Source organism: Pristiophorus japonicus, chromosome 2 (assembly GCF_044704955.1).
Source record: "Pristiophorus japonicus isolate sPriJap1 chromosome 2, sPriJap1.hap1, whole genome shotgun sequence".
Lineage (NCBI taxonomy): Eukaryota > Metazoa > Chordata > Chondrichthyes > Pristiophoridae > Pristiophorus > Pristiophorus japonicus.
The window spans coordinates 47,089,955-47,116,300 of record NC_091978.1 but is presented as its reverse complement, the minus strand read 5'-3'; the positions used below and the strand labels follow the sequence as shown (position 1 = coordinate 47,116,300).

At 46.8% G+C, this 26,346-nt stretch overlaps 1 protein-coding gene across 1 annotated transcript in view; it reads left to right on the top strand.

Moving 5' to 3' along the window:
* The window catches only part of loxhd1a (lipoxygenase homology PLAT domains 1a), a 279,592-nt gene extending 257,405 nt beyond the window's left edge, over positions 1–22,187 (top strand). The window contains exons 37-41 of the mRNA XM_070859753.1: positions 4,221–4,406; positions 10,973–11,143; positions 15,192–15,330; positions 18,007–18,168; positions 21,707–22,187. Coding sequence (XP_070715854.1) covers positions 4,221–4,406; positions 10,973–11,143; positions 15,192–15,330; positions 18,007–18,168; positions 21,707–22,187 — 1,139 coding nt within the window. The remainder of the gene's footprint in view (positions 1–4,220; positions 4,407–10,972; positions 11,144–15,191; positions 15,331–18,006; positions 18,169–21,706) is intronic.
* Positions 22,188–26,346: the final 4,159 nt, after the last annotated feature.

Sequence of the window (26,346 nt, the reverse complement as noted above, 5' to 3'; positions counted from 1 at the left end):
CCTACATTTGTCTTTACTAACCTTTTTCTCTTTACATACCTATAGAAACTTTTGCAATCCGCCTTAATGTTCCCTGCAAGCTTCTTCTCGTACTCCATTTTCCATGCCCTAATCAAACTCTTTGTCCTCCTCTGTTGAGTTCTAAATTTCTCCCAGTCCCCGGGTTCACTGCTATTTCTGGCCAATTTGTATGCCACCTCCTTGGCTTTAATACTATCCCTGATTTCCCTTGATAGCCACGGTTGAGCCACCTTCCCTTTTTTATTTTTACGCCAGGCAGGAATGTACAATTGTTGTAGTTCATCCATGCGGTCTCTAAATATCTGCCATTGCCCATCCACAGTCAACCCCTTAAGTATAATTCGCCAATCTATCCTAGCCAATTCACGCCTCATACCTTCAAAGTTACCCTTCTTTAAGTTCTAGACCATGGTCTCTGAATTAACTGTTTCATTCTCCATCCTAATGCAGAATTCCACCATATTATGGTCACTCTTCCCCAAGGGGCCTCGCACAATGAGATTGCTAATTAATCCTCTCTCATTACACAACACCCAGTCTAAGATGGCCTCCCCCCTAGTTGGTTCCTCGACATATTGGTCTAGAAAACCATCCCTCATGCACTCCAGGAAATCCTCCTCCACCGTATTGCTTCCAGTTTGGCTCGCCCAATCTATGTGCATATTAAAGTCACCCATTATAACTGCTGCACCTTTATTGCATGCACCCCTAATTTCCTGTTTGATACCCTCCCCAACATCACTACTACTGTTTGGAGGTCTGTACACAACTCCCACTAACGTTTTTTGCCCTTTGGTGTTCTGCAGCTCTACCCATATAGATTCCACATCATCCAAGCTAATGTCCTTCCTAACTATTGCATTAATCTCCTCTTTAACCAGCAATGCTACCCCACCTCCTTTTCCTTTTTTTCTATCCTTCCTGAATGTTGAATACCCCTGGATGTTGAGTTCCCAGCCCTGATCATCCTGGAGCCACGTCTCCGTAATCCCAATCACATCATATTTGTTAACATCTATTTGCACAGTTAATTCATCCACCTTATTGCGGATACTCCTTGCATTAAGACACAAAGCCTTCAGGCTTGTTTTTTTAACACCCTTTGTCCTTTTAGAATTTTGCTGCACAGTGGCCCTTTTTGTTTTTGCCTTGGGTTCCTCTGCCCTCCACTTTTCCTCATCTCCTTTCTGTCTTTTGCTTTTGCCTCCTTTTTGTCTCCCTGCATTGGTTCCCATCCCCCTGCCATATTAGTTTAACTCCTCCCCAACAGCACAAGCAAACACTCCCCCTAGGACATTGGTTCCGGTCCTGCCCACGTGCAGACCGTCCGGTTTGTACTGGTCCCACCTCCCCCAGAACCGGTTCCAATGCCCCAGGAATTTGAATCCCTCCCTGCTGCACCACTGCTCAAGCCACGTATTCATCTGCGCTATCCTGCGATTCCTACTCTGACTAGCACGTGGCACTGGTAGCAATCCCGAGATTACTACTTTTGAGGACCTACTTTTTAATTTAGCTCCTAGCTCCTTAAATTCGTTTCATAGGACCTCATTCCTTTTTTTACCTATGTCGTTGGTACCAATGTGCACCACGACAACTGGCTGTTCTCCCTCCCTTTTCAGAATGTCCTGCACCCGCTCCGAGACATCCTTGACCCTTGCACCAGGGAGGCAACATACCATCCTGGAGTCTCGGTTGCGGCTGCAGAAACGCCTATCTATTCCCTTTACAATTGAATCCCCTATCACTATCGCTCTCCCACTCTTTTTCCTGCCCTTCTGTGCAACAGAGCCAGCCACGGTGCCATGAACTTGGCTGCTGCTGCCCTCCCCTGATGAGTCATCACCCTCAACAGTACTCAAAGCGGTGTATCTGTTTTGCAGGGGGATGACCACAGGGGACCCCTGCACTACCTTCCTTGCACTACTCTTCCTGCTGGTCTTCCATTCCCTATCTGGCTGTGGACCCTTCTCCTGCGGTAAGACCAACTCGCTACACGTGCTACTCACGTCATTCTCAGCATCGTGGATGCTCCAGAGTCAATCCACCCTCAGCTCCAACTCCGCAACGCGGACCGTCAGGAGCTCGAGGCGGATACACTTCCCGCACACGTAGTCGTCAGGGACACCGGAAGTGTCCCTGAGTTCTCACATGGTACAGGAGGAGCATAACACCCGACCGAGCTCTCCTGCCATGACTTAACCCTTAGATACACTTAAATTGGCAACAATGTTAAAAGTTACTGACTAATAGAAAAAGAAAAAGAAAAACTACTCACCAATCACCAGGCAATCACTCACCCCCTAGGCTGTGACGGCACCTTTCTGTTTCTTTCTACTTCTTTTTTGTCTTCTCCCTGTAGCTGCACAAGTACGCCTCATCAACGAACTCCCGACGCCTCTCGCGGCCTTTTATAGGCCTCCGACCCCGGACTCACGCCTCACCAACGAACTCCCGACGCCTCTCGCGGCCTTTTATAGGCCTCCAACCCCGGACTCACGCCTCACCAACGAACTCCCGACGCCTCTCGCAGCTTTTTATAGACCTCCGACCCCGGACTCACGCCTCACCAACGAACTCCCGACACCTCTCGCGGCCTTTTATAGGCCTCCGACCCCAGACTCACGCCTCACCAACGAACTCCCAACACCTCTCGCGGCCTTTTATAGGCCTCCGACCCCGGACTCACGCCTCACCAACGAACTCCCGACGCCTCTCGCGGCCTTTTATAGGCCTCCGACCCCGGACTCACGCCTCACCAACGAACTCCCGACGCCTCTCGCGGCCTTTTATAGGCCTCCGACCCCGGACTCACGCCTCACCAACGAACTCCCGACGCCACTCGCGGCCTTTTATAGGCCTCCGAACCCGGACTCACGCATCACCAACGAACTCCCGACGCCTCTCGCGGCCTTTTATAGGCCTCCGACCCCGGACTCACGCCTCACCAACTAATGACTTGGATGAAGGGCCTGAGTGTAATGTAGCCAAGTTTGCTGATGATACAAAGATGGGTGGGAAAGCAAGTTGTGAGGAGGACACAAAATATCTTAAGGGATATAGACAAGCTAATTGAGTGGGCAAACATTTAGCACATGGAGTATAATGTGTAAAGTGTGAGGTTATCCACTTTGACAGGAAAAATAAAAAAGCAAATTATTATTTAAAAGGATCGAAATTACAAAATGCTGCAGTACAGAGGGACTTGGGGGCCCTTGTGCATGAAACACAAAAAGTTAGTCTGCAGGTACAGCAAGTAATTGCAAAGGGGATGGAGTATAAAAGCAGAGAAGTCCTGCTACAACTGCATAAGGTATTGGTGAGGCTGCACCTAGAGTAATGCTTACAGTTTTGGTCTCCTTATTTAAGGAGGGATATACTTGCACTGGAGGCAATTCAAAGAAGGTTCACTAGGTTGATTCCTGAGATGAAGGGATTGACTTATGAGGAAAGGTTGAGTAGGTTGGGCCTATACTCATTGGAGTTTAGAAGAATGAGAGGTGATCTTTTTGAAACATATAAGATAATGAGGGGCTCGACAAGGTAGATGCAGAGAGGATGTTTCCCCTTGTGGGGGAATCTAGAACTAGGGGGCATCATTTCAGAATAAGAGGTCGCCCATTTAAAACGGAAATGAGGAGGAATTTCTTCTCTCAGAGGGTTGTAATTCTGTGGAATTCTCTGCCCCAGAGAGCTGTGGAGGCTGGATCATTGAATATATTTAAGGTGGAGATAGACAGATTTTTGAATGATAAGGGAATAAAGGGTTATGGGGAGCGGATTCCATGATCAGATCAGCCATGATCTTATTAAATGGTGGAGCAGGCTCGAGAGGCCAGGTGGCCTACTCCTGCTCCTATTTCTTATCTTCTTATTCGGCAAGAAAGAGGAGTTGAAGAACCCTGCAGTTTTCTTTTGAGCAATGTTATCGTACACAAGTGGAATTCAGGCGCTGGTATTCCAATGTGTTCTGCAAAGGTGTTTTCCTATCTACTTTGTGTTGGTTTATTAACTTATGATATAACATCATGGAATACATCAAAACACAGCGCTTGGAAGCCAACATAAAAAAGCGTTGAAAAGCACGTTTTCGTAAAGTCATATCTTAGTTGTGTAAGACTTCATCCTACAGTGAGAGGCTGCTCTGTATGTACTCAAATAGGATGTATTTACACTAAATTACTATCTGTTGAACCCAGGGGCTGGAACTGATGCCAATGTTTTCATCATCATCTTCGGAGAGCACGGTGACACTGGCATCCTGGCGCTGAAGCAGTCTAACAATTCCAACAAGTTTGAGCGGAAATGCATGGACATTTTCAAGTTCACGGACATGCTGAGCCTGGGGGACCTGGCGAAAGTCCGGGTGTGGCATGACAACAAGGGTAAGTACAGTGTTGTGGACTCAACTAGAAATCTGTTCATAAATCCATTCTTATTGGTTTTTCTCCTTTTATTTCTTCACTATTTTGGTTTTCTTTCTGCCCTTTACACCAGGAAAGTAGGAATAGACGGTAGGCGAGAATTTCCAAGGCCCTGCTCTGCCAAAAGGGCCTCACATGCAGTGGGAAGCTTATCAGCAAATCATGGTGGATTTACCCTGGCTCATGAAAGGGAAAATATCAGCCTATGCACATGCAGTTTTCCAATAAATTTCCCACTGTACAAGGCCAAGCGGTGGCATAAGTCCAGTTAAAGAAGGAATAAAAATGGAGTTACTCAGAGGGAGGAACAAGGAATGAATAACACTGAGGGGGAACATGGTCCGTCAGATTGAAGGGGGATAAAATGTGAATGAGATTGGAAAGTGGAACTAGTTAAGGAAGGGAAAGTTTCTGCTTCTGACTGCTATCCAATGACCCCTGCTATATGTGCGTGGGTGTCATTTGAGGATTGGACTCAGTTGTGGTGCCCACATGGTCAAGTAATCTGCTGATATTCACGCTCCAGGCTCATAAATTAAAAATGGCCACTTGGTCAATGTACCAAAGAGCACCATGGAGCTGAATCCTGGCAGGAAACAGTTTTAGGAGAGCAGAAGGAAAAACAATCGCCAGAGATAAATTAACAAGGATAAAAAGGACCAAATTATTTTTCAAAAAGGGAAAATGAAACAAAGTAGTGAATGTGAATTGCATGCAATAGCAAGGGAAGGATTTTCCTTTGAGAAACGGTTCTGTCTTAGATGGGATTGCAGTTCAATTGGTGGGAAAATGGGAGTGGTGGGTGGGGGAGGGGAAGGCCTACCAAAGCCTCACTGCTCCAACTGGGATTGGCCTTCCCTGCCCCGCCTGGACCACTGCTGCCTGCTCCTTCTTGGCCCACCACATGCGAATGGTGAAGTAGACAAGGCACAGGGGACAGCTGATTTTCTGTTTTCCCATCCAGGCTGCCATAGGGGAAAATGACAGTGGTTTCCAGGTAACTTCCCAGAGGAGCCTCCTCTCCATCCCTACTGACTTAACCTGTTGAAGGCCCCAGTCTCTACCAAGGCCTTCAGTGAGTTTTGCTTTCAGATCATTGTGGGTGGTTTAAGGTCCCTCATTGTGAGCAGCGGTGTCCCTACTGCAGTAACGCCGGAGTGTCCTCCTTTGTACAGGCGGGCTCCCTTTTGACGGTTCGTACTTCATAAGCCCTGACCCCCTACCCTAAGTCTCTACTACTGCCAGTGTTTTTATGGTCATGAATTTAATTTTGGGGAATGAAGCTGGGAAGGTTGACGGGGTATTAGTGGGAGAGCACTTGGGTGCCAGTGACCATAATTCGGTCAGATTCAAGTTGATTATGGATAAGGACAAGAATAGGCCTGGAATAAAAGTTCTGAATTGGGGAAAAGCTAATTTTGCTAAATTAAGGAGTGATTTGGCCATAGTGGACTGGAAACAACTACTTCTGGGTAAATCAGTGTCGGAACAATGGGCATTCAAGGAGGAGATCCGGAAGGGTCAGGCCAAACATGTGCCCTTAAAGAAAAAGGCTGGGAAAAATAATTCTAGAGCCCCTTGGATGTCTAGGGACTTACAGGGGAGGATTAAGAATAAAAGGGACGCTTATTTCATATACCAACAGCTAAATACTTTAGAATTTTTAGAGGAATATAGAAAGTTAAGAGGCAAAATTAAAAAGGATATTAGGAATGCTAAGAGCGAGCACGAGAAATTCTTGGCCAGTAAAATTAAGGAAAACCCTAAGATGTTCTCTAAATATATTACGAGTAAGAGGGTAACTAAGGAAAGGGTAGGACCTATTAGAGACCATGAGGGAAATCTTTGTGAGGAGGTGGAAGATGTTGGTAGGGTTCTTAACGAATACTTTGCATCTGTTTTCACAAAGGAAAGGGCCAATGCAGATACTGCTATCGAGGAGGAGTGTGATATTCTGGATGAAAAAAATATAGTGAGAGAGGAAGTATAAACGGGTCTAGCAGCTTTGAAAGTAGGTAAGTCCCCAGGCCCGGATGAAATGCATCCCAGGCTGTTGAGCAAAGTAAAAGAGGAAATAGCAGAGGCCTTGACCATCATTTTTCAGTCCTCTTTGGATCTGGACATGGTGCCGGAGTATTGGTGAACTGTTAATGTAGTACCCTTATTTAAGAAGGGAGAAAGGGATAGGCCGAGTAATTACAGGCCTGACAGCCTAACCTCAGTGATGGGAAAATTATTGGAAAAAATCCTGAAAGACAGAATAAATCTGCATTTGGAAAGGCAAGGATTAATTAGGGAAGTCAGCACAGATTTGTTAAGGGAAGATCGTGTTTGACGAACCTGATTGAATTTTTTGAGGAGGTAACCAAGAGGGTCGATGAGGGTAGTGCGTACGATGTAGTATATATAGACTTTAGTGAGACTTTTGTTAAGGTCCCACATGGTAGACTGGTCATGAAGGTTAAAGCCCATGGGATACAGGGCAAAGTGGCAAGTTGGATCTAAAATTGGCTTGGAGGTAGGAAACAAAGGGTAATGATTGATGGATGTTTTTGTGACTGGAAGGATGTTTCCAGTGGGGTTCCGCAGGGCTCAGTACTGGGTCCCTTGCTTTTTGTGGTATATAATCAATGATTTAGATTTTAATAGGGAGTATGATTAAGAAGTTTGCAGACGACACTAAAATTGGCTGTGTGGTTGATAATGAAGAGGAAAGTCATGGGGTACAGGAGGTTATCAATCTACTGGTCAGGTGGGCAGAGCAGTGGCAAATGGAATTTAATTCAGAGAAGTGTGAGATGATGCACTTTTGGAGGGCTAATAAGGAAAGGGTATACACATTAGGCGGTAGGTCACTTAATAGTGTAGATGAACAAAGGGACCTTGGAGTGCTTGTACACAGAACCCTGAAAGTAGCAGGCCAGGTGGATAAGGGGGTTAAGAAGGCATACGGAATGCTTGCCTTTATTAGCCGAGGCATAGAATATAAGAGCAGGGAGCTTATGCTTAAATTGTATAATACTTTGGTTAGGCCACAGCTGGAGTATTGTGTGCAGTTCTGGTCGCCGTATTATAGGAAGGACGTGATTGCACTAGAGAGGGTGCAGAGGAGATTTACTAGGATGCTGCCTGGAATGGAGAATCTTAGTTATGAGGACAGATTGGGTAGGCTGGGTTTGTTTTCATTGGACCAAAGGAGGTTGAGATAAGGCCTCATTGAGGTGTACAAAATATTGAGGGGCCTGGACATAGTGGTAGTAAGGGTCTACTTCCATTGGTGGAAGGGTCTATAATGAGGGGGCATAGTTTTAAGGTGGTTGGTCGAAGGTTTAGAGGGGTTTGAGGGAGGGCTTCTTTACGCAGAGGGTTGTGGGGATCTGGAATTCGCTGCCTGGAAGAGTGGTGGATGCAGAAACCCTCACACTTTTAAGAGATGGTTGGATGGGCACTTAAAGTGCAGTAACCTGCAGGGTTACAGACCTGGAGCTGGTAATTGGGATTAGACTGGATGACCTTTTGTTGGATGGCACAGATATAATGGTAAGTGCTGAAGCGAATAGAATACGGCCAGGGAGATCTCCTAGACTAGTTTTGATCGCCTGGATCGGGTCGGAGAGGAATTTTCCCAGATTTTTTCTCCCTAAATTGGCCTGGGTTTTTAATCTGTTTTTTTGCCTCTCCCAGGAGATCACATGGGGAAGAGTGTAGAATGTGTCCGTATAAGGGGTGTCGCAGTTGTGTGAGGCGGACTATTTGGGCTGGGTGCTCTTTGCCTTTCTGTCATTGTTCACAGGTTTATATGTAACCTTTAGAGCTGCTGACCAAGGGCTGTGCGGCTCTTTGTCGGCTGACGTGGACACGATGGGCCGAAATGGCCTCCTTCTGCGCTGTAAATGTCTATATTTCTATGAAGTTCCCTGGGATGACTGGTCCTCTACTTTTCATAGAAACATACAAAATAGGTGCAGGAGTAGGCCATTCAGCCCTTAGAGCTTGCACCACCATTCAATAAGATCCTGGCTGATCATTCACCTCAGTATCTCTTTCCTGCTTTCTCTCCATACCCCTTGATCCCTTTAGCCGTAAGGGCCATATCTAACTCCCTCTTGAATATATCCAATGAATGGGCATCAACAACTCTCTGTGGTAGGGAATTTCACAGGTTAACAACTCTCTGAGTGAAGAAGTTTCTCGTCATCTCAGTCCTAAGTGGCCTACCTCTTATCCTAAGACTGTGTCCCCTGGTTCTGGACTTCCCCATCATCGGGAACATTCTTCCCGCATCTAACCTGTCCAGTCCCGTCAGAATCTTATAACTTTCTATGAGATCCCCTCTCATCCTTCTAAACTCCAGTGTATAAAGGCCCAGTTCATCCAGTCTCTCCTCATATGTCAGTCCTGCCATCCCGGGAATCAGTCTGGTGAACCTTCGCTGCACTCTCAATAGCAAGAACATCCTTCCTCAGATTAGGAGACCAAAACTGAACACAATATTCCAGGTGAGACCTCACCAAGGCCCTGTACAACTGCAGTAAGATCTCCCTGCTCCTATACTCAAATCCCCTAGCTATGAAGGCCAACATACCATTTGCCGCCTTCACCGCTAGCTGTACCTGCATGCAAACTTTCAATGACTGATGAACCATGACACCCAGGTCTCGTTGCACCTCCCCCTTTTCTAATCTGCTGCCATTCAGATAATATTCTGCCTTCGTGTTTTTGAAACCAAAGTGGTTAACCTCACATTTATCCACATTATACTGCATCTGCCATGCGTTTGCCTACTCACCTAACCTGTCCAAATCACCCTACAGCCTCTTAGCCTCCTCCTCACAGCTCACACCGCCACCCAGCTTAGTGTCATCTGCAAACTTGGAGATATTACACTCAATTCCTTCATCTAAATCATTAATATATATTGTAAAGAGCTGGGGTCCCAGCACTGAGCCCAGCGGCTCTCCACTAGTCACTGCCTGCCATTTTGAAAAGGACCCGTTTATCCCGACTCTCTGATTCCTGTCTGCCAACCAGTTCTCTATCCACACCAGTACATTACCCCCAATAACATGTGCTTTGATTTTGCATACCAATCTCTTGTGTGGGACCTTGTCAAAAGCCTCGCTTCTTTTCACTATCTTCCTTTGCGTGCACAACAGAGCTTAAGAACTCACCTCACATGGTGACTATTGGCGACATACCTGTCTCAAACCATGTTTCACGTCAGACACACTTTGCCTTCACATCACTGAAGCCTATAACAGATTTTATTGTCTTGTTAATTTTTTTTCTGATTAAGCAGTATAGGCTTATATATAGGCTGACATCAGCCCAATATGTATATTATTAGCATCCTAAAGAGCACAAGTAGCCTTCCATCTTTCCTTCAATTTTACACAATTACAGCCAGAAAAGAATAAAAGAAAATAGGTAGAAGATGATGCTTTGCTCAATGGGTACTGTTCCCTCGTACAGCTTCCTTAACTTCCTTGACCTGAGGGAACCTGGGGACTGAACAAAGGTTCTCCATTTCTCAGCCTTATACTGCGAGGGTCTTCCACATTCTTGACCAAAATCATGTCTTGATAAATTTAGGAGGTGAAATTGCCCCTTTTTGCGGCGCCCGTTAGCGCCTCCCGGGGGCTGGGGAGGAGGGGTGCTACCAGCTCCCGGGAAATTGCCTGGGAGTTTGTGGAGGCGCTGTCATGGCAGCGCCATGCCTGATGGGTAGCACCCCGGGTCACCGCACAACCGGCGATGCCATGCGCCGATCCCTTTCCACCCCGTGGGGGATATTGCCCCGCGACCCGCGAGACTGACACGAAGCTGGTCGACATCCGCTCGCGGGGCGGCAGTTAAAGGGGTGGGCGCCAGCACTCCGCCATCTTTGCCAAAATCTCGGGTCGGCTCCAATACTTGCCATCGTGCAGGCCGGCACTCCGTTTTGGGTGCCAGGCTGCAGTTCTGATACCACGCTGCCCTGGTGGTCCATGGGAGGCCATCAGAGGCCTTGCCGAGTGCGTAGTGTCCCTCCCCTTTAAGCGAAGCGAAGTGGGGGTTGTAGCATTAGCACTACGTGAAGCGCTCATCTAGCGTTCCCATGAGCGCCCCGATCGCACCACTGGTCCGGCCCCATCAGGAAGTGGGGCGCGAGTTTGTGCTCCATTTTCTATAGCCACCTCACTTGGATAGCCCTCCTCTGCCACCATTAGTACCACTCCCAGCTGCTCTTTCCCCGTCTGCCACATACAAATGGCGGCAGGGAGTGGATTGCCTGGGTCCATAAGACCACTTCCAATTCAGCATAGGACGTCCCGCCCCGAGCAGGAAGTCCCGCCCCGAACAGGTTACCGCCCCCAATCAGGGCACAGGACAATTTCGCCCCCTTAATTTTTACATGTTGTGTGACTGGGGCTTCCCCAGGTAGTAACAGCAAGGGCATGAGAAGATGAGAAGGACAGGGCAAGAAAATGCTGTTCAGCCAATGCAGCTGGATCTGTTAATGATTAAAGATACTTGTCACCCTACAGGGCCTGCAGCTGGCTGGCACTTAGACTTTATTGAAGTAAAGGATGAAACCATGGAAGAAACATTCCGATTCCCCTGTGACCGCTGGCTGGCCAAGAGTGAGGACGACGGTCAGATCATTCGTGAACTCCCCTGCGCTAACAATGACATTTTGGACCTGTCGGAACGCACACGTACGTTTGATTTATACACATCACATATTCACATATTCACAAACTGAAAAGCTTTTTAGACACAATAAAATGATGCAATAGTGTGTGCCAAGGCTCATTGGAGCACCTATGGTGGGTATAATTTCACCCTGCTGAGTTTCTAACTTGCATCATATTGCTGCCGCCCATGTCTCACACTAAATGTGCTGCATGGTGAGGTGCTGACCACAACGTCCACTTCAAGCCCCAAGTTGCTGTAGTTGGCATTGGTGTGGCTTTTTATGTACACTGTACACCTGAGTCTGAAAGACAGACTTACATTTATATAGCGCCTTTCACGACCACCGGACATCTCAAAGCGCTTTACAGCCAATCAAGTACTTTTGGACTGTAGTCACTGTTGTAATGTAGGAAATGTAGCTGCCAATTTGCGCACAGTAAGCTCCCAAAAACAGCAATGTGATAATGACCAGATAATCTGTTTTTTGTTATGTTGATTGCGGGATAATTATATTGGCCAGGTCACTTGGGAAAACTTCCCTGCTCTTCTTCGAAGTAGTGTCATGGGATCTTTGACACTATCTGAGAGGGCAGACAGGGCCTTGGTTTAACATCTCATCCGAAAGACGGCACCTCCGACAGCGTAGCACTGCCACAGCACTGCACTGGGAGTGTCAGCCTAGATTTATGTGCTCAAATCCCTGGGGTGGGACTTGAACCCACAACCTTCTGACTCAGAAGCAAGTGTGCTACCCACTAGCCACAGCTAACACTGAGTCTGGTTCAATGAGTTTGCAATCTGGCTCACTAGAATCATCAATCTCACTTTCAACATTAGCCCAATGTTAACAGCCCTGCTGCTAATAAATCACATTTGGCTGGTCTGGCTCAGAGCAGGCGTTGCCGATGGTACACAAGCAGACATTGCACCATGTCCCCTCAGGCACAAAAGGCACCTGGGCAGGGAAGAAAGTACTAAACAAAATTATCCAATGCAAGTTATACTTACAACAGCGATTTATAAGCGTGGAACGAGATATTCCTTCCAGCAGAGGAAATCTTCCACCTGCCTCTTCAACCCTGTGCAGGTTTGCTGGTAGGGGGTACATACAGATGCAGGACGGGTTCCCAGTGGCAGGGAGCCTGCCAGTGGTTGGCCGCAGCATCCCAGCAGGGGTGCAATGGGACCGGCGGTCCAGCACCAGGAGACGGCAGCCAGGCACTCAAAGGGGCAGAAGAGTCCCAGAGACCGATAGAGCTACAGCTTTGTTGGAACAGCAGAAACTGAGGCCAACACAGGTAAGTCATTGGGGCAGAGGGAGGGAGTAGAGGCCATGACGAGGCCCTTTCCCTCCTTTAGGGGGCCTCAGGGTCATTACTGTTGCTTACTGGGGCCAACTGCTACTTTCTACGTGGCAGCCCTAGGAAGCAGCGGCAACATGGATGGACAAGTGGGCAGGGGGGCGGGGGGGATATCTGCCAAGGACTCTAGGGGATTCAAGCGATATGGGGATAGGACAGGAAAATGGAGGTGAGGTCGAAGATAAGTCATGATCTTGTTGCATGGCGGAGCAGGCTCAAGGGGCCGTATGGCCTACTTCTGCTCCTAATTCTTATGTTCTTAAGGACCCAGGCAACACACTCCCTGCCACCATTTGTATGTGGCAGATGGGGAAAGATGGGAGTGGTTCTAATGGGGACAGAGGAGGGATATCCAGGTTGGGCAGTGAGGCAGCTGTAGAAAGCACTGCCCAAATTTTCCCTCATTTGCTGACACTACCCTACCTGATTTCAGGTGGGATCATAGACAAAAATCCATCCCGTGGTCTTATGCAAACTAGTGACTCTATGAGGACAGATTTTCCTGATCCATCATCATCATAGGCAGTCCCTCGAAATCGAGGAAGACTTGCTTCCACTCTAAAAGTGAGTGCTCAGATGAGTACAGTTCAATATTACAATCTCTGTCACAGTCGTTGGGCAAAATGGTGGGTAGGAGGTCTGGTTTGCCGCATGCTCCTTCCGCTGCCTGCGCTTGATTTCTGCATGGTCTCAGCGATGAGACTCGAGGTGCTCAGCGCCCTCCCGGATGGTTTTCCTCCACTTTGGGTGGTCTTTGGCCAGGGATTCCCAGATGCCGGTGGGGATGTTGCACTTTATCAAGGAGGCTTTGAGGGTGTCCTTGAAACGTTTCCTCTGCCCACCTGGGGCTCGCTTGCCGTATAGGAGTTCTGAGTAGAGCGCTTGCTTTGGGAGTCTTGTGTCAGGCATGCGGATGATGTGGCCTGCCCAACAGAGCTGGTCGAGTGTGGTCAGTGCTTCGATGCTGGGGATGTTGGTCTGATCAAGAACACTTACATTGGTGCGTCAATCCTGCCAGGGGATTTGCAGAATCCTGCGGAAACATCGTTGGTGGTATTTCTCCAGCGATTTGAGGTACCTGCTGTATATGGTCCACGTCTGTGAGCCATATAGGAGGGCGGGTATCACTACAGCCCTGTAGACCATAAGCTTGGTGCCAGACTTGAGGACCTGATCCTTAAACACTCTCTTGCTCAGGTGACCGAAGACTGCACTGGATACTTAGATCCATAGATCCATTCTTAAGCATCCAAATGCCTGGTACAATTTTTAATGTTAAGGAAGAGCTGACCAGACAGTCAGTATGTGGCTAACACTGAAAGGTTTAAAAACAATTTTTTAATTCGACAACAGATATGGGAATAGGTGGACACATGCGATTAGGACAGATAGCCTGCTGACACTCACCATCAAGGTTCATAACTGAATAATAGCCACTGGAATGAGGTATCAAAAACCATAGTCCAGCAAGGGAGTCAATACTTTTAGGAAAGGAGGGGGTGGGAAAAGATTGGCGAGAGCAATCACAAATCTGGATAATGAACAGAACATAAGTGTGTCCTGTGTGCCCGCACCCACTAGAAACTGGGTTGAGAATGTCCAAACTCATTTAGAGTGAAGAGACATTCACGCTATTAGTTGGCCCTGAATCCAAGTCGCAGTCTTAGATCTGAAAAAGCACCATAAGGAGTTTACCTCTAGACTTGACTATTCCAACGCACTCCTGGCTGGCCTCTCACATTCTACCCAATGTAAACTAGAGGTGATCCAAAACTCGGCTGCCCGTGTCCTAACTCACACCAAGTCCCGCTCACCCATCACCCCCGTGCTCGCTGACCTACATTGGCTTCCGGTTAAGCAACGCCTCAATTTCAAAATTCTCATCCCTGTTTTCAAATCCCTCCATGGCCTCGCCCCTCCCTATCTCTGTAACCTCCTCCAGTCCCACAACCCCCCCCGAAATTTCTGCGCTCCTCTAATTCTGCCTTCTTGAGCATCTCTGATTATAATCACTCAACCATTGGTGGCCATGCCTTCTGTTGCCTAGGCCCCAAGCTCTGGAATTCCCTGCCGAAACCTCTCCGCCTCTCTTTCCTCCTTTAAGATGCTCCTTTATACCCACCTCTTTGACCAAGTTTTTGCCCTGCCCTAATTTCTCTTTATGTGTTGCGGTGTCAGTTTTTAGTCTTATAACACTCCTGCGAAGCGCCTTGGGAAGTTTTACTACGTTAAAGGTTATAAATACAAGTTGTTGTTGTTATCACCCCATACCCCGATCCAATGGAAATCAATGCAGTGCAAAATAGTTTAGTTCTTCCGAATTCTATTCAATGGGATTGAATAGAAAATTATTTATTTCATTGGGAATGCATATTCTATACCAAACCATTCTGCACTGCATTAACTTGCATTAGAGTAGGGGTACTACGATTAGAATGTCTGTCAGCTCTAAGACTGCGGTTTCTATGGAGGTGTCATACTACTGAGCGGATTGCTAATAGTTTCATTTTGATTTATTCTGGCACAGCATAATTTCCTCACAGCTAATAGTGCAGTTTTCCAAAACTCCTGTAAAGGCGCTATATAAATACAAGTTGTTGTTGTTATAGAACTCACAGCTGGTCGACGGGCATGGGTTGGCTGAGAGTGATGTTTTGTTAATTACTGAACATAATGCATCAGATAATATCCTTCTTCCCTTTGATAGGCTATGAAATCCTCACTGTGACCAGTGACAGGGATGATGCTGAAACAAAGGAAAATGTCTGGGTTACTTTTGAAGGAAAGAAAGGAAAATCCAAAGAATTCACACTGGAAAACTCATCCAAGAAAAAGAAATTCCTGAGGTAGAGTTACCAATACATTAAGGCGATAATAATTACTGCAGGGTTTTCCTTTGAGAAAATCCAGGCGTAGCCCATTGCACAGGAGACAACCAAAGAATAGGCGAGAAGAGGAGACAAATCAAGAAGTAATCATTGTCCCAGAATTTGTATTTGGAGGCTTCCCGCGGACAGATGCCTCCAACTGCAAAAATGTCTTTGAAATTTGTGAGCAGGACACCAAAAATCTGCAAAGGGACATAGACAGGCTAAGTGAGTGGGCAAAGATTTGGCAGATGGAATATAATGTGGGAAAATGTGAGTTTACCCACTTTGGCAGGCAGAAAAAATAGAAAAGCAAATTACAATTTAAATGGAGAAAAATTGCAAAGTGCTGCAGTACAGACCTGGGGATCCTTGTGCATGAAACACACAAAGTTAGTATGCAGGTACAGCAAGTGATCAGGAAGGCAAATGGAATGTTGGCCTTTATTGCAAGGGGGATAGAGTATAAAAACAGAGAAGTCCTGCTACAACTGTACAGGGTATTGGTGAGGCCACACTTGGAGCACTGCGTACAGTTTTGGTCTCCTTATTTAAGGAAGGATATACTTGCATTGGAGGCAGTTCAGAGAAGGTTCACTAGGTTGATTCCGGGGATGAGGGGGTTGACTTATGAAGATATGTTGAGTAGGTTGGGCCTATACACATTGGAGTTCAGAAGAATGATCTTATCGAAACATATAAGATAATGAGCTTGCTCGACAAGGTGGATGCAGAGAGGATATTTCCACTCAGGGGAAACTAAAACTAGGGGACATAGAATAAGGGGCCACCCATTTAAAACTGAGATGAGGAAGAATTTCTTCTCTTAGCGGGTTGTAAATCTGTGGAATTATCTGCCCTAGAGAGCTGTGGAGGCTGGGTCATTGAATATATTTAAAACAGAAATAGACAGATTTTTGAACAATATGGGAATAAAGGGTTATGGGGAGTGGGCAGTGAAGTGGAGCGGAGTCCATGATCAGGTCAGTCATGGCCTTATTAAATGGCAGAGCAGGCTCGAGGGGCCAAATGGCCTACTGCTGCTCCTATTCTTATGAAAGTACCTGATGGTCCCGGATGTTCGGAAACTTGTGGTCCTACAAAGGCCTTCGCGTAGAGGCCCACATATCCCAGGAGCATATGGGCTTCATCTACATCCCTGGGATCACGTGGGCCTCAACGGGGTAATACACACAAACTCTGAAAATAAATTTTAAAAATGACTTATTTCAACTGAATCAAAATGGAATTTAATTGCTTAAAACAAAAATTTTATCTTTTGAAAAATAAACTTACATATTTTAAAGGGTCTGAAAATAAACTTACTTAATTTAATAGGATTCTAAGAGGCCGAAATTGCCCTCTGCCCCAAACGGGGAGCACCTACCGATTACTAAGTGCACCGTCCATCCCAATGCATGGGGCGGAACAATACAGAGAAATTCAGCTTTCTGGTTTTTTTTCCAAAGCAGGGCGGATGTGCGGGCAGGTCGGAGCTGCCGTCACTCCGAGTCATCAGCGCCGCGTCGCGCTGATACGTCACAACATCTCTCCCCTTCAGTTAAAGGGGAGGGCCGCTGCGAACTCTGCAGCCACTTTAGTGGCAAACACTGGGCCACTAGGGAGGGTTTCAGCCAGGCCAGCAGTACCCAAGAGGGGGTGCCGGGCTGCCTGTTGGCGGCCCGGCCAAACGCTGTGGCCAGACAGTGGCACTGATCGGCGGCTGACCCGCTCCCATAGGGCAGTTTCCCATGGGCCGATTTCACACGCGGGGCAGAAAGGAGGTCACCGCCGGTTGGGAAGGAGTCAGCGGGGCGGCAACACGGGCAGAGCGGTGACATTCTCCGCCAGGAAAATCCACGAGGGCAATTTTCAAAATGGCAGCCCCTCCGCCATTTGTCGTGGTGCATCTCGGTACCAACGATATAGGTAAAAAACGGGATGAGGTCCTACAAGCTGAATTTAGGGAGCTAGGAGTTAAATCAAAAAGCAGGATCTCAAAGGTAGTAATCTCAGGATTGCTACCAGTGCCACGTGCTAGTCAGAGTAGAAATAGCAGGATAGCATTTCCTTTATATTTAGAGGGGCAATTCTGGCCCCTATATATTAAATTATTGAAAAAAAATGTATTATGCCGGCATTTACCAGTAGTAAGAATTTGAAGGGCATTCGCTGGGCAGGAGTTAGCAAATCGCCCGACTCTCCGCCTGCGGAGGCCATTTACTCTCGGGTGTGCGCGACTGGTCAAGAGGATTCTTGACAGATCGCAAGTTCCGAGTTTAGGCGCATGTGTTCCTGTGCACCTGTGCACCTCGTAGGCATCAGTGGAAGAGCGCAAATTCAGGCCCATTACATAATGGTAGGCTGGAGTTTGAGTAGGGCTGTAAATTGTAGAGGTAAGGGAAGATAGAGGGAGGTAAGGAAGTCCACAATATTGTGGTCCTGGGAAAGCATGTTACAGTGGGAGACGCTCCACTGAGTGAGGTTACAGGAAGAAGGATCAGCATGGCAAGGTGGCTCATTTGGAGCTTAATAGGAACAAGATAGAAAAGTTCAAAGATAAAAATGACTAGAATAATAGCTCTGGAACATATTTAAGGCCCTTTTCCGTTGGAAAGTTTTAGAATTGATTGGTTGCATTTCCTTTATATTTAGAGGGGCAAAGGACAAATTTGAATTTTCTTCAAAGAACATTGGAGATATCGCAACAATTTGCGTGGGTCACTGCCCTCGAGACGGAAGGAAGTTTACCTCAAAGAATGACGTGGAATGGCATGTTAAGGAGATTATTGTTACTGAAAAGGAGCTTGGCAACAAGTGAGTATTACCCTAGTGTGAGTGGGCTGTCTAAATGATAACCCACAGAGGAGAGACTTTGAGCTCCAGTAGGTTAAAATCCTGTCCTTGCAGCACCGGAACCTGGATACGCTGGCACAGACCTGGCCACCTATAATGGCCCAAAGTGAAATTAGTCTCAATCCAATTCCGACCAGGCACAAAACTGACCACAGTAGACTGAATCTAGTTACAAGGAATCTTGAGGGTGGAACTGCTCTTTAAGAGAGGTCTGATGGGGCAATTCCCCATTTTAAAGTTTTGATGTGGGACTGGGAGTCTGAATTTGCGTCATGCCCCATTTGGGGGCAGTAACCTTGGCGAAGCGGGACTTCCTGCGCCTGGCGCCGATGTCTTGTTCCACGACTGAAATTCGCGTTACCACGCAATGTCGGGCGCTCCACTTCCTCTTGGAGGCGGGTCTGGGGCGCTAACCTCGGGAATGTCGGAGCGCTACGCGGCCTCTCCACGTAACACTGACGCAATCACAGAGCCTGCCCTTCCGGTAAAGGGGAGGGCACGCTGCGAGCTCTGCAGTGGTTTTGATGGGCCTCCACTCGGCCACCGGGGATGCAGGGTGCCGTGGCCGCAGCCCGGCACAGAAGTGGAGTGCCAGGCTGCACCATCGCGGCACGGACCCCACGCAAAATATCACGGAAGGCCGGTCCGGTAAGACGGCCGAAAAATCAAAATGGTGCCATGCACCTCCCCTTTAAATTTCGCCCCGCGAGCAGAGTAAGGGCTGGATCGCGAGGCTGGTGCTGACATCGCCCGTGGTAGCCTCACGGGGCGCTGCCCAACTTCAACCGCCAGATGAAAACGGGGTGCTGCACACTGCGATGATGTCATCGCCGGAGGCGGAGCAGCCAGGCCACTACCGGCGGGAGCGGGGCACTACCACTAACTGCCGTGCCACCCCCCGGGCGAGAAATGGTTTGCGCAGCCGCGAACCATGCAAATTTCTCCCCCTATAACTTTAAATGAGCTACTGAAGGCAGAAACCACTTTCCTAAAGGGTCTTAGTGTAAGACTGAAGGGTAGAAGTTCTGCAGACATTTCTGTATCTCCCTCTGTAACTTTGGCAACGATTTACACCATTTCTCCAAGGTTTCCGCCGAAGTTATGGCAAGAAAGAAAGACTTGCATTTATATAGAGCCTTTCACGACCACCGGATGTCTCAAAGCGCTTTATAGCCAATGAAGTACTTTTGGAGTGTAATCACTGTTGTATTGTGGGAAATGCGTCAGCCAATGTGTGCACAGCAAGCTCCCACAAACAGCAATGTGATAATGACCAGAACAGCTGTGTTTTTTGTTATGTTCATTGAGGGATAAATATTGGCCAGGAGACCAAGGATAACTCCCCTGCTCTTCTTCAAAATAGTGTCATGGGATCTTTTACATCCACTTCAGAGAGCAGACAGGATCTCGTTTTAACATCTCATCCAATAAACGTCTCATCTGACAGTGCTGCGCTGCAGTGTCAGCCTAGATATTTGTGTTCAAGTCTCTGGTATGGGACTTGAACCCACAACCTTCGGCCTCAGAAGCTAGTGAACTACCCACTGAGCCACAGCTGAGACGCTCAGGAGATAGGAACAGAGGAACAGGAGGAGGCCATTCAGCCCCTCGAGCCTGTTCCGCTATTCAATGAGATCATGGCTGATCTGCGACCTAACTCCATATACCCGCCTTTGGACCGTATCCCTTAATACCTTTGGTTAACAAAAAGCTATCCATCTCTGATCTAAAATTAACAATTGATCTAGCATCAATTGCCATTTGCGGAAGAGTTCCAAACTTCTACCACACTTTGTGTGTGGAAGTGTTGCCTAATTCCCTTGTATTCTAGTCCTCTAGATATAAAGGCCAGCATTCCATTAGCCTTTTTGATTATTTTCTGTATCTGTTCATGACATTTTAATGATCTATATACCTGGACCACGAAGTCTTTTTGGACATCCACTGTTTTTAAGCCTTTCACCATTTAGAAAGTACCCTGTTCTATCCTTTTTAGTTCCAAAGTGGATGACCTCACATTTGCCGACATTGAAATCCATTTGCCACAATTTTGCCCATTCACTTAATCTGTCGATAACCCTTTGTAATTTTATGCCTTCATCTATACTGCCTACAATGCCGCCTATCTTTGTGTCTTCGGCAAATATGGATATATGACTTTCTATGCCATCATCTAAGTCGTTAATAATATTGTGGATAGTTGAGGCCCCAAAACAGATCCCTGTGGGACACCACTAGTCACATCCTGCTAATTTGAGTACCTACCCATTATCCCTATTCTCTGTCTCCTGACACTCAGCCAATTTCCTAACGAGGTCAATAATTTGCCTTCAATTCCATATGTTTCTACCTTAAATAACAGTCTCTTATATGTGAGTTCATCAAATGCTTTCCAGAAGTCCATATAAATAGCATTCATAGACATTCCCCTGTTCATTACTTTAGTCACCTATTCAAAAATGCAATTAGGTTTGTCACCTACCTTTCACAAATCTCTCTCTGATCAACTAAAGATTTTCAAGGTGTTCTGCCACCAAATCCTTAATTATAGACTCTAGCAATTTCCGGATAACAGATGTTAGGCTAACTGATCCATAATTCCCTCAGAGAGTTGTTAACCTGTGGAATTCTCTTCCGCAGAGAGTTGTTAATGCCAGTTCGTTAGATATATTCAAGAGGGAATTGGATATGGCCTTTACGGCTAAAGGGATCAAGGGGTATGGAGAGAAAGCAGGAAAGGGGTACTGAGGGAATGATCAGCCATGATCTTATTGAATGGCGGTGCAGGCTCCAAGGGCCGAATGGCCTACTCCTGCACCTATTTTCTATGTTTCTATGTTTCCATGTTTCTATGGTTTCCCCTCTCGCCATTCTTAAAAAGCAGAGTGACATGTGCAACTTTCCAATCTAAAGAAACAGTTCCTGGACCGAGAGACGATTATAATTGAGGCATTTACAATCTACAATCTACCTCTAAAACCCTGGTCCTGGGGTTTTGTCACTCTTGCATGCCATTATTTTCTTCATTACTGTTAGTTTACGCATTAATTTTATGGCGTCCCTGTACTCAATTCAATATTCGTTTCCTTGGGATTTATGGTATGCTATCCTCTTCTTCTATTATAAGTACTGACGCAAAGTAATAATTAAACATGCTCACCCTCTCCTTATCATTGACAATATGAGGTTGGAGAACCTCTGTGGAAATGTCAGATGTCCATTTTTAAGAAGGTTCTGATATGGAGACTCCTTTTCTAAAAAGGGTTGGTGTGACTCATATTTCAAAAGCTTATCTTGATAGTGCAACCCTCTCTTTTAAAAAAGATCCTGATGGCAAGGCTCCCTCATCAAAAATAGTCTTGATGGAGATACTTCCTCTATTGTTCTTGACAGTGAGTCTGTTTTTAGGAGGAGTTTCCAGTTTAAGAAGGAGCCACTGTAGTGCTGCAGACCTCGATCATTGTGAATTCATGTAAACATTGCATGCTTTTTTTTTCAGGTACGTCTTCCAATGTGATGCAAAAGTAAAGCTGAGTCATAAAAGAGATGAATTTAAGGCCTTCGAGTGTTCAAAAATCATAGAGAGCTTTGCCAGCAAAGTGCGCAGTTTAGTGCCTGTCAAATACGAGATCATCGTCAACACCGGAAATGTGAAAGGTGCTGGAACCGACGCCAATGTATCCATAACCATATTTGGCAGCAATGGCGACTCAGGCAATCGCAAGCTGAAGCACAAATTCCGCAATCTATTTGAGCGGGGCAACACAGACCGCTTCATTCTGGAAACACTGGATCTAGGAGAGTTACACAAGGTGAAAGTTGAGCACGACAACAGCAATCCAAATGCTGGCTGGATGCTGGAGCAGGTCGAGATCACCAACACCGCCACGGGAGTGACCACCATCTTTCCATGTGGCAAATGGCTGGACAGGAAGAAGGGAGATGGGCAGATATTTAGAGAACTGTTCCCAAAATATTAACTCGTGTCGAATGCATTCTTCCCCTCGTTCCAAATCTTCTTCTGAAGGTGCTGAACTCTTGCTGGGACACGATTCCAAGGCCACCTTGCCCTAGTGGCACCTTTTCACATATGACCCTTGACCAAAGAGTGTCAGCAGACTATTCAACCGTAAAGCGTGTCAGAGCCGAGCCCAAACTTGTTCTTGCCCAGTGTCCTACCTCTACACAGGCGGGGATGAGCTATCAGGTCACAACTGTAACCTAAATATGGAAAGCTCATGTTGTGCACATGGTAAGGTGAAGCACGGGCGACAGGACTTTGCCATCTCAGAGGGAATGTGCGCCATCATCCAAAACTGTGGGGACCAATGCCCGGGCATTTAGTTTGGGTTGGGTGGGGGCGGAGGGTGATAGTTTCAGCACGTGATAGTTCAGTGATCTTCGAATCAAGCCAGGCACATAGGTGCGTTTAGACAACCGGGCAATCTACTTGTCTGAGGGTAATGAGCTCCCAGTGCTGCTCTGTCCCTTCCATCGTGCCTTCAGTGTCTGGTGCTTGGGTTTGTCTCCCCTGCATTGACTCCCCAGCAGCACATGTATTGTCCCAGGTGCCTGCTGTCACCGGCTCCCTGCTTTATATTCGCCGACAGCGAGTCGAATCCCACGAGTGCAGTCAGTTGACTTCCTCGCCAGAAAATCGGAATTTTGTTTCCGCTGTGGAATCATATCAAAATGCGGAGAGAGAGAGAGAGAGGGGGGGGGAAATCGTCATTATACACAGTGGTTTCACTCCGACAAATGCTCTTCAAAAACAATCTATTTTTGCTCCTTACTCACCGTCGCCCAGCAGCTCTGACACATCCAACACCCACCTCTAGAAATCAGTGGGGATTCCAGCATCCCGCCGAGATCATGCCATAATACACCCCCTCTGTCTATACCAGGTTACATCGGTGGCTCTCCTGGTTAATTTGGGCAGGCCCATTCTCTCCATGCCGCCCTCCCCCACCTCATGACCTCGTCACGCTCCCCCGGTGACCTCGGTCTCCCCCACCACTGAATTTGAAAACCTCTGATCAAGACTGACTCAGACTCAAGTGTGGCAAATTAACATGGGCTCAACTGACAGGTGGGAATTTTTTAATGCTTTTTTTATGTAATCACCGCTATCCTGGCGAAGATCAGCTAACTGGGGATTGAAGCAGCAATTAATTCAGCAAGACCCTGGCTTCAATCCTCACTCACACTGGAGGATGGTGCTGAGACTGGGCTTGGGGCCTCTCAACAGGTAGGGGGGGAGCTCAAAGGGGAAAGCTCGGTTAACCGGGTCCACCATCATGTGCCTCCTAGGAAATCAGGGAAGCTACAAAGAGAAAGGAAATTCCAGTCTTTTCTACAATGTATCTGTAATGTGCTGGTTATATATTGTAACTTTGCCAATTACTGCTTCGCGCTGCAACTGGGGATGAGACGGGCTGTCAGCCAATCAATACTTGTTATGGAAATCTTGAGCCCAGCATCCAATAGAATGCTTCTGACAAAACAGTGAAGGAGAGATGTCTTTACTACCAAATAGTTTATTTGCTCTGGTTTTCAAACAATCCCAAAAAATGGGTTCGGATAGCGGAGGGCGTTGGCAACTATTGGAAAGCTGGCTCCCGCACAGCACATGGGCAAGGAATGGCCAGGCTTGAAAATACAACAGGGAAAATTGAAGCCGTGTGCCAGTCATTGGTGAGCAAACACCCACAACACAAAAAATTAACAGTAGCAATAGAATGTTACCGTCAACACAAAGGAGTGGGTTTTCATCCTTACAGCCTGGGGAAAGTGTACTGTCTGGGTAGAGCGCGATGGGTCCCGGCTACGCAACGCCTCGATTTTAAAATTCTCATCCTTGTTTTCAAATCCCTCCATGGTCTTGCCCCTCCCTATCTCTAATCTCCTCCAGCCCCACTACCCACCCCCCCAGAGATATCTGCGCTCCTCCAATTCTGGCCTCTTCAGTCGCTCCACCATTGGTGACTGTGCCATCAGTTGCCTCAGCCCTATGATCTGGATTCCCTACCTAAACCTTTCCGCCTCTCTACAACTCTTTCCGCCTAACGTGTTCTCACTCGTACCAAGTCCCGCTCACTCATCACCCCTGTGCTCGCTGACCTACATTGGCTCCCGGTTAAGCGACAACTCGATTTCAAAATTCACATCCTAGTTTTCAAATCCCTCCATGGCCGCGCCCCACCCTGTCTCTGTAATCTCCTCCAGCCCCACAACCCCCGCACCCCCCCCCCCACCCCCCCGAGATGTCTGCACTTCCCTAATTCTGCCCTCGTGAGCATCCCTGATTATAATCGTTCAACCATTGGTGGCCGTGCCTTCTGTTGCTTAGGCTCCAAGCTCTGGAATTCCCTCCCTAAACCTCTCTTTTCTCCTTTAAAACGCTCCTTAAATCCTACCTCTTTGACCAAGCCTTTGATCATCTGCCCCAATATCTCCTTATGTGGCTCGGTGTCAAATTTTGTTTTATAACACTTCTGTAAAGCACCTTGGAATGTTTTGCTATGTTAAAGGTGCTATATAAATGCAAGTTGTTGTTGGGAGGATCCCACGCTCACAACAGAGTCCGCCCCAATTTGTTGTCCATTAATTGAAGTGGCAGGACACTCAGATGGGTTTGGCTGTGGGCGTGTATTCAACCCGCTTGATTTTCTGCTCTGCTTTCCACCCAGACAATATTTTTAACTAAGGCGGTAAAGATACAAACTTCCCAGACCAATGTAAAGCTACGGTGCAGCTCAGGGCCGAATATAGCCAATCAGCAAAACAGCAAAACATTTCAATCGTCCTGGGTTACGTAGTGCACACACAGCTTTCACTAATAAAGTTAACAAAGTCTGTCACTTCCCTGGTTCCACGCACAGCATCACCAGATCGGTACTGCAGACCTGCTAGCTGTTTAGACTGGCATAGTGAGAGAAAGATTTTTATTACGCAGGTTGCAAGAAAACAAAAAACGTGTCTTACCTTTCATATTCCATAATAAAGCAAATCTTGAGTTGATTTTTAAAATAATTTTCTGCTGAGTGCTTATTTTACTGCTTTCCTTTATATTCATATAATTTTTTCCTCCCTCTTGTTGCATCCTGTCACTCTTGTGTTCTCTCACCTGCATCAACAGCTCTTTGCTTTGGCTGTTATACTCCTGATAGCCAAAGAAGGGAGCTGCTACATTATTGCAGCAAGAAAGAAAGACCTGCATTTATATAGTGCCTTTCACATCCCAAAGCACTTTACAGCCAATTAAATACTTTAGACGTGTAGTCACTGTTGTAATGTAGAAAACGCAGCAGCCAATTTGTGCACAGCAAGCTCCCACAAACAACAATGTGATAATGACCAGATAATCTGTTTCTGTTATGTTGACTGAGGGATAAATATTGGCCCCAGGACACCGGGGATAAAATCCCTGCTCTTCAAAATAGTGCCATGGGATCTTTTACATCTGCCTGAGAGGGCAGATGGGACCTCGGTTTAATGCCTCGTCCGAAAGACGGCACCTCTGACAGTGCAGCACTCCCTCAGCTCTGGCAAGCTGGATTTTCGTACTCGAGTCTCTGGAGTGGGACTATGCACTCATAACCTTCTGACTCAGAAGCAAGAGTGCTACCCATTGCATCATGGCCGACATAGGTACATAGAATATAATTTCTAACACAAGGAAACATGGAACAAGAAAGGTTATTTCGATCCACGAAGCCACCTTGTTCCAGACTCGACACACTCTGACCTATGCTTATCCCACTTATTCAATGTCCTAAGGAAAAATTCTGCAAAAATACTCTCATCCACAAAAAGTTAGAAATACTTGCAAATATATAACACATTATTACATTGTCCAAACATCTCAAAGTGAATTACTTTTAAAATGCAGTGACTTATTATGCAGGTAAACATTATTTTCTGTGTCAGCAATTTACCTTGAATAGCAAAGTTCAGGTGTTTTGTTTGGAATGTTGAACATGACACCAGGAGAACTACCTGCTCTTCTTGAAATAACGTTATGGAAATTCCACCTCCAGTTAAACAGAAGAATGGGGCCTCCATTTAAAATCTATAGGACAATAGCCCCAACAATGCAGCATTCTCTCAGTACTGTGCTGGAGTGTCAGCCTAGATGAA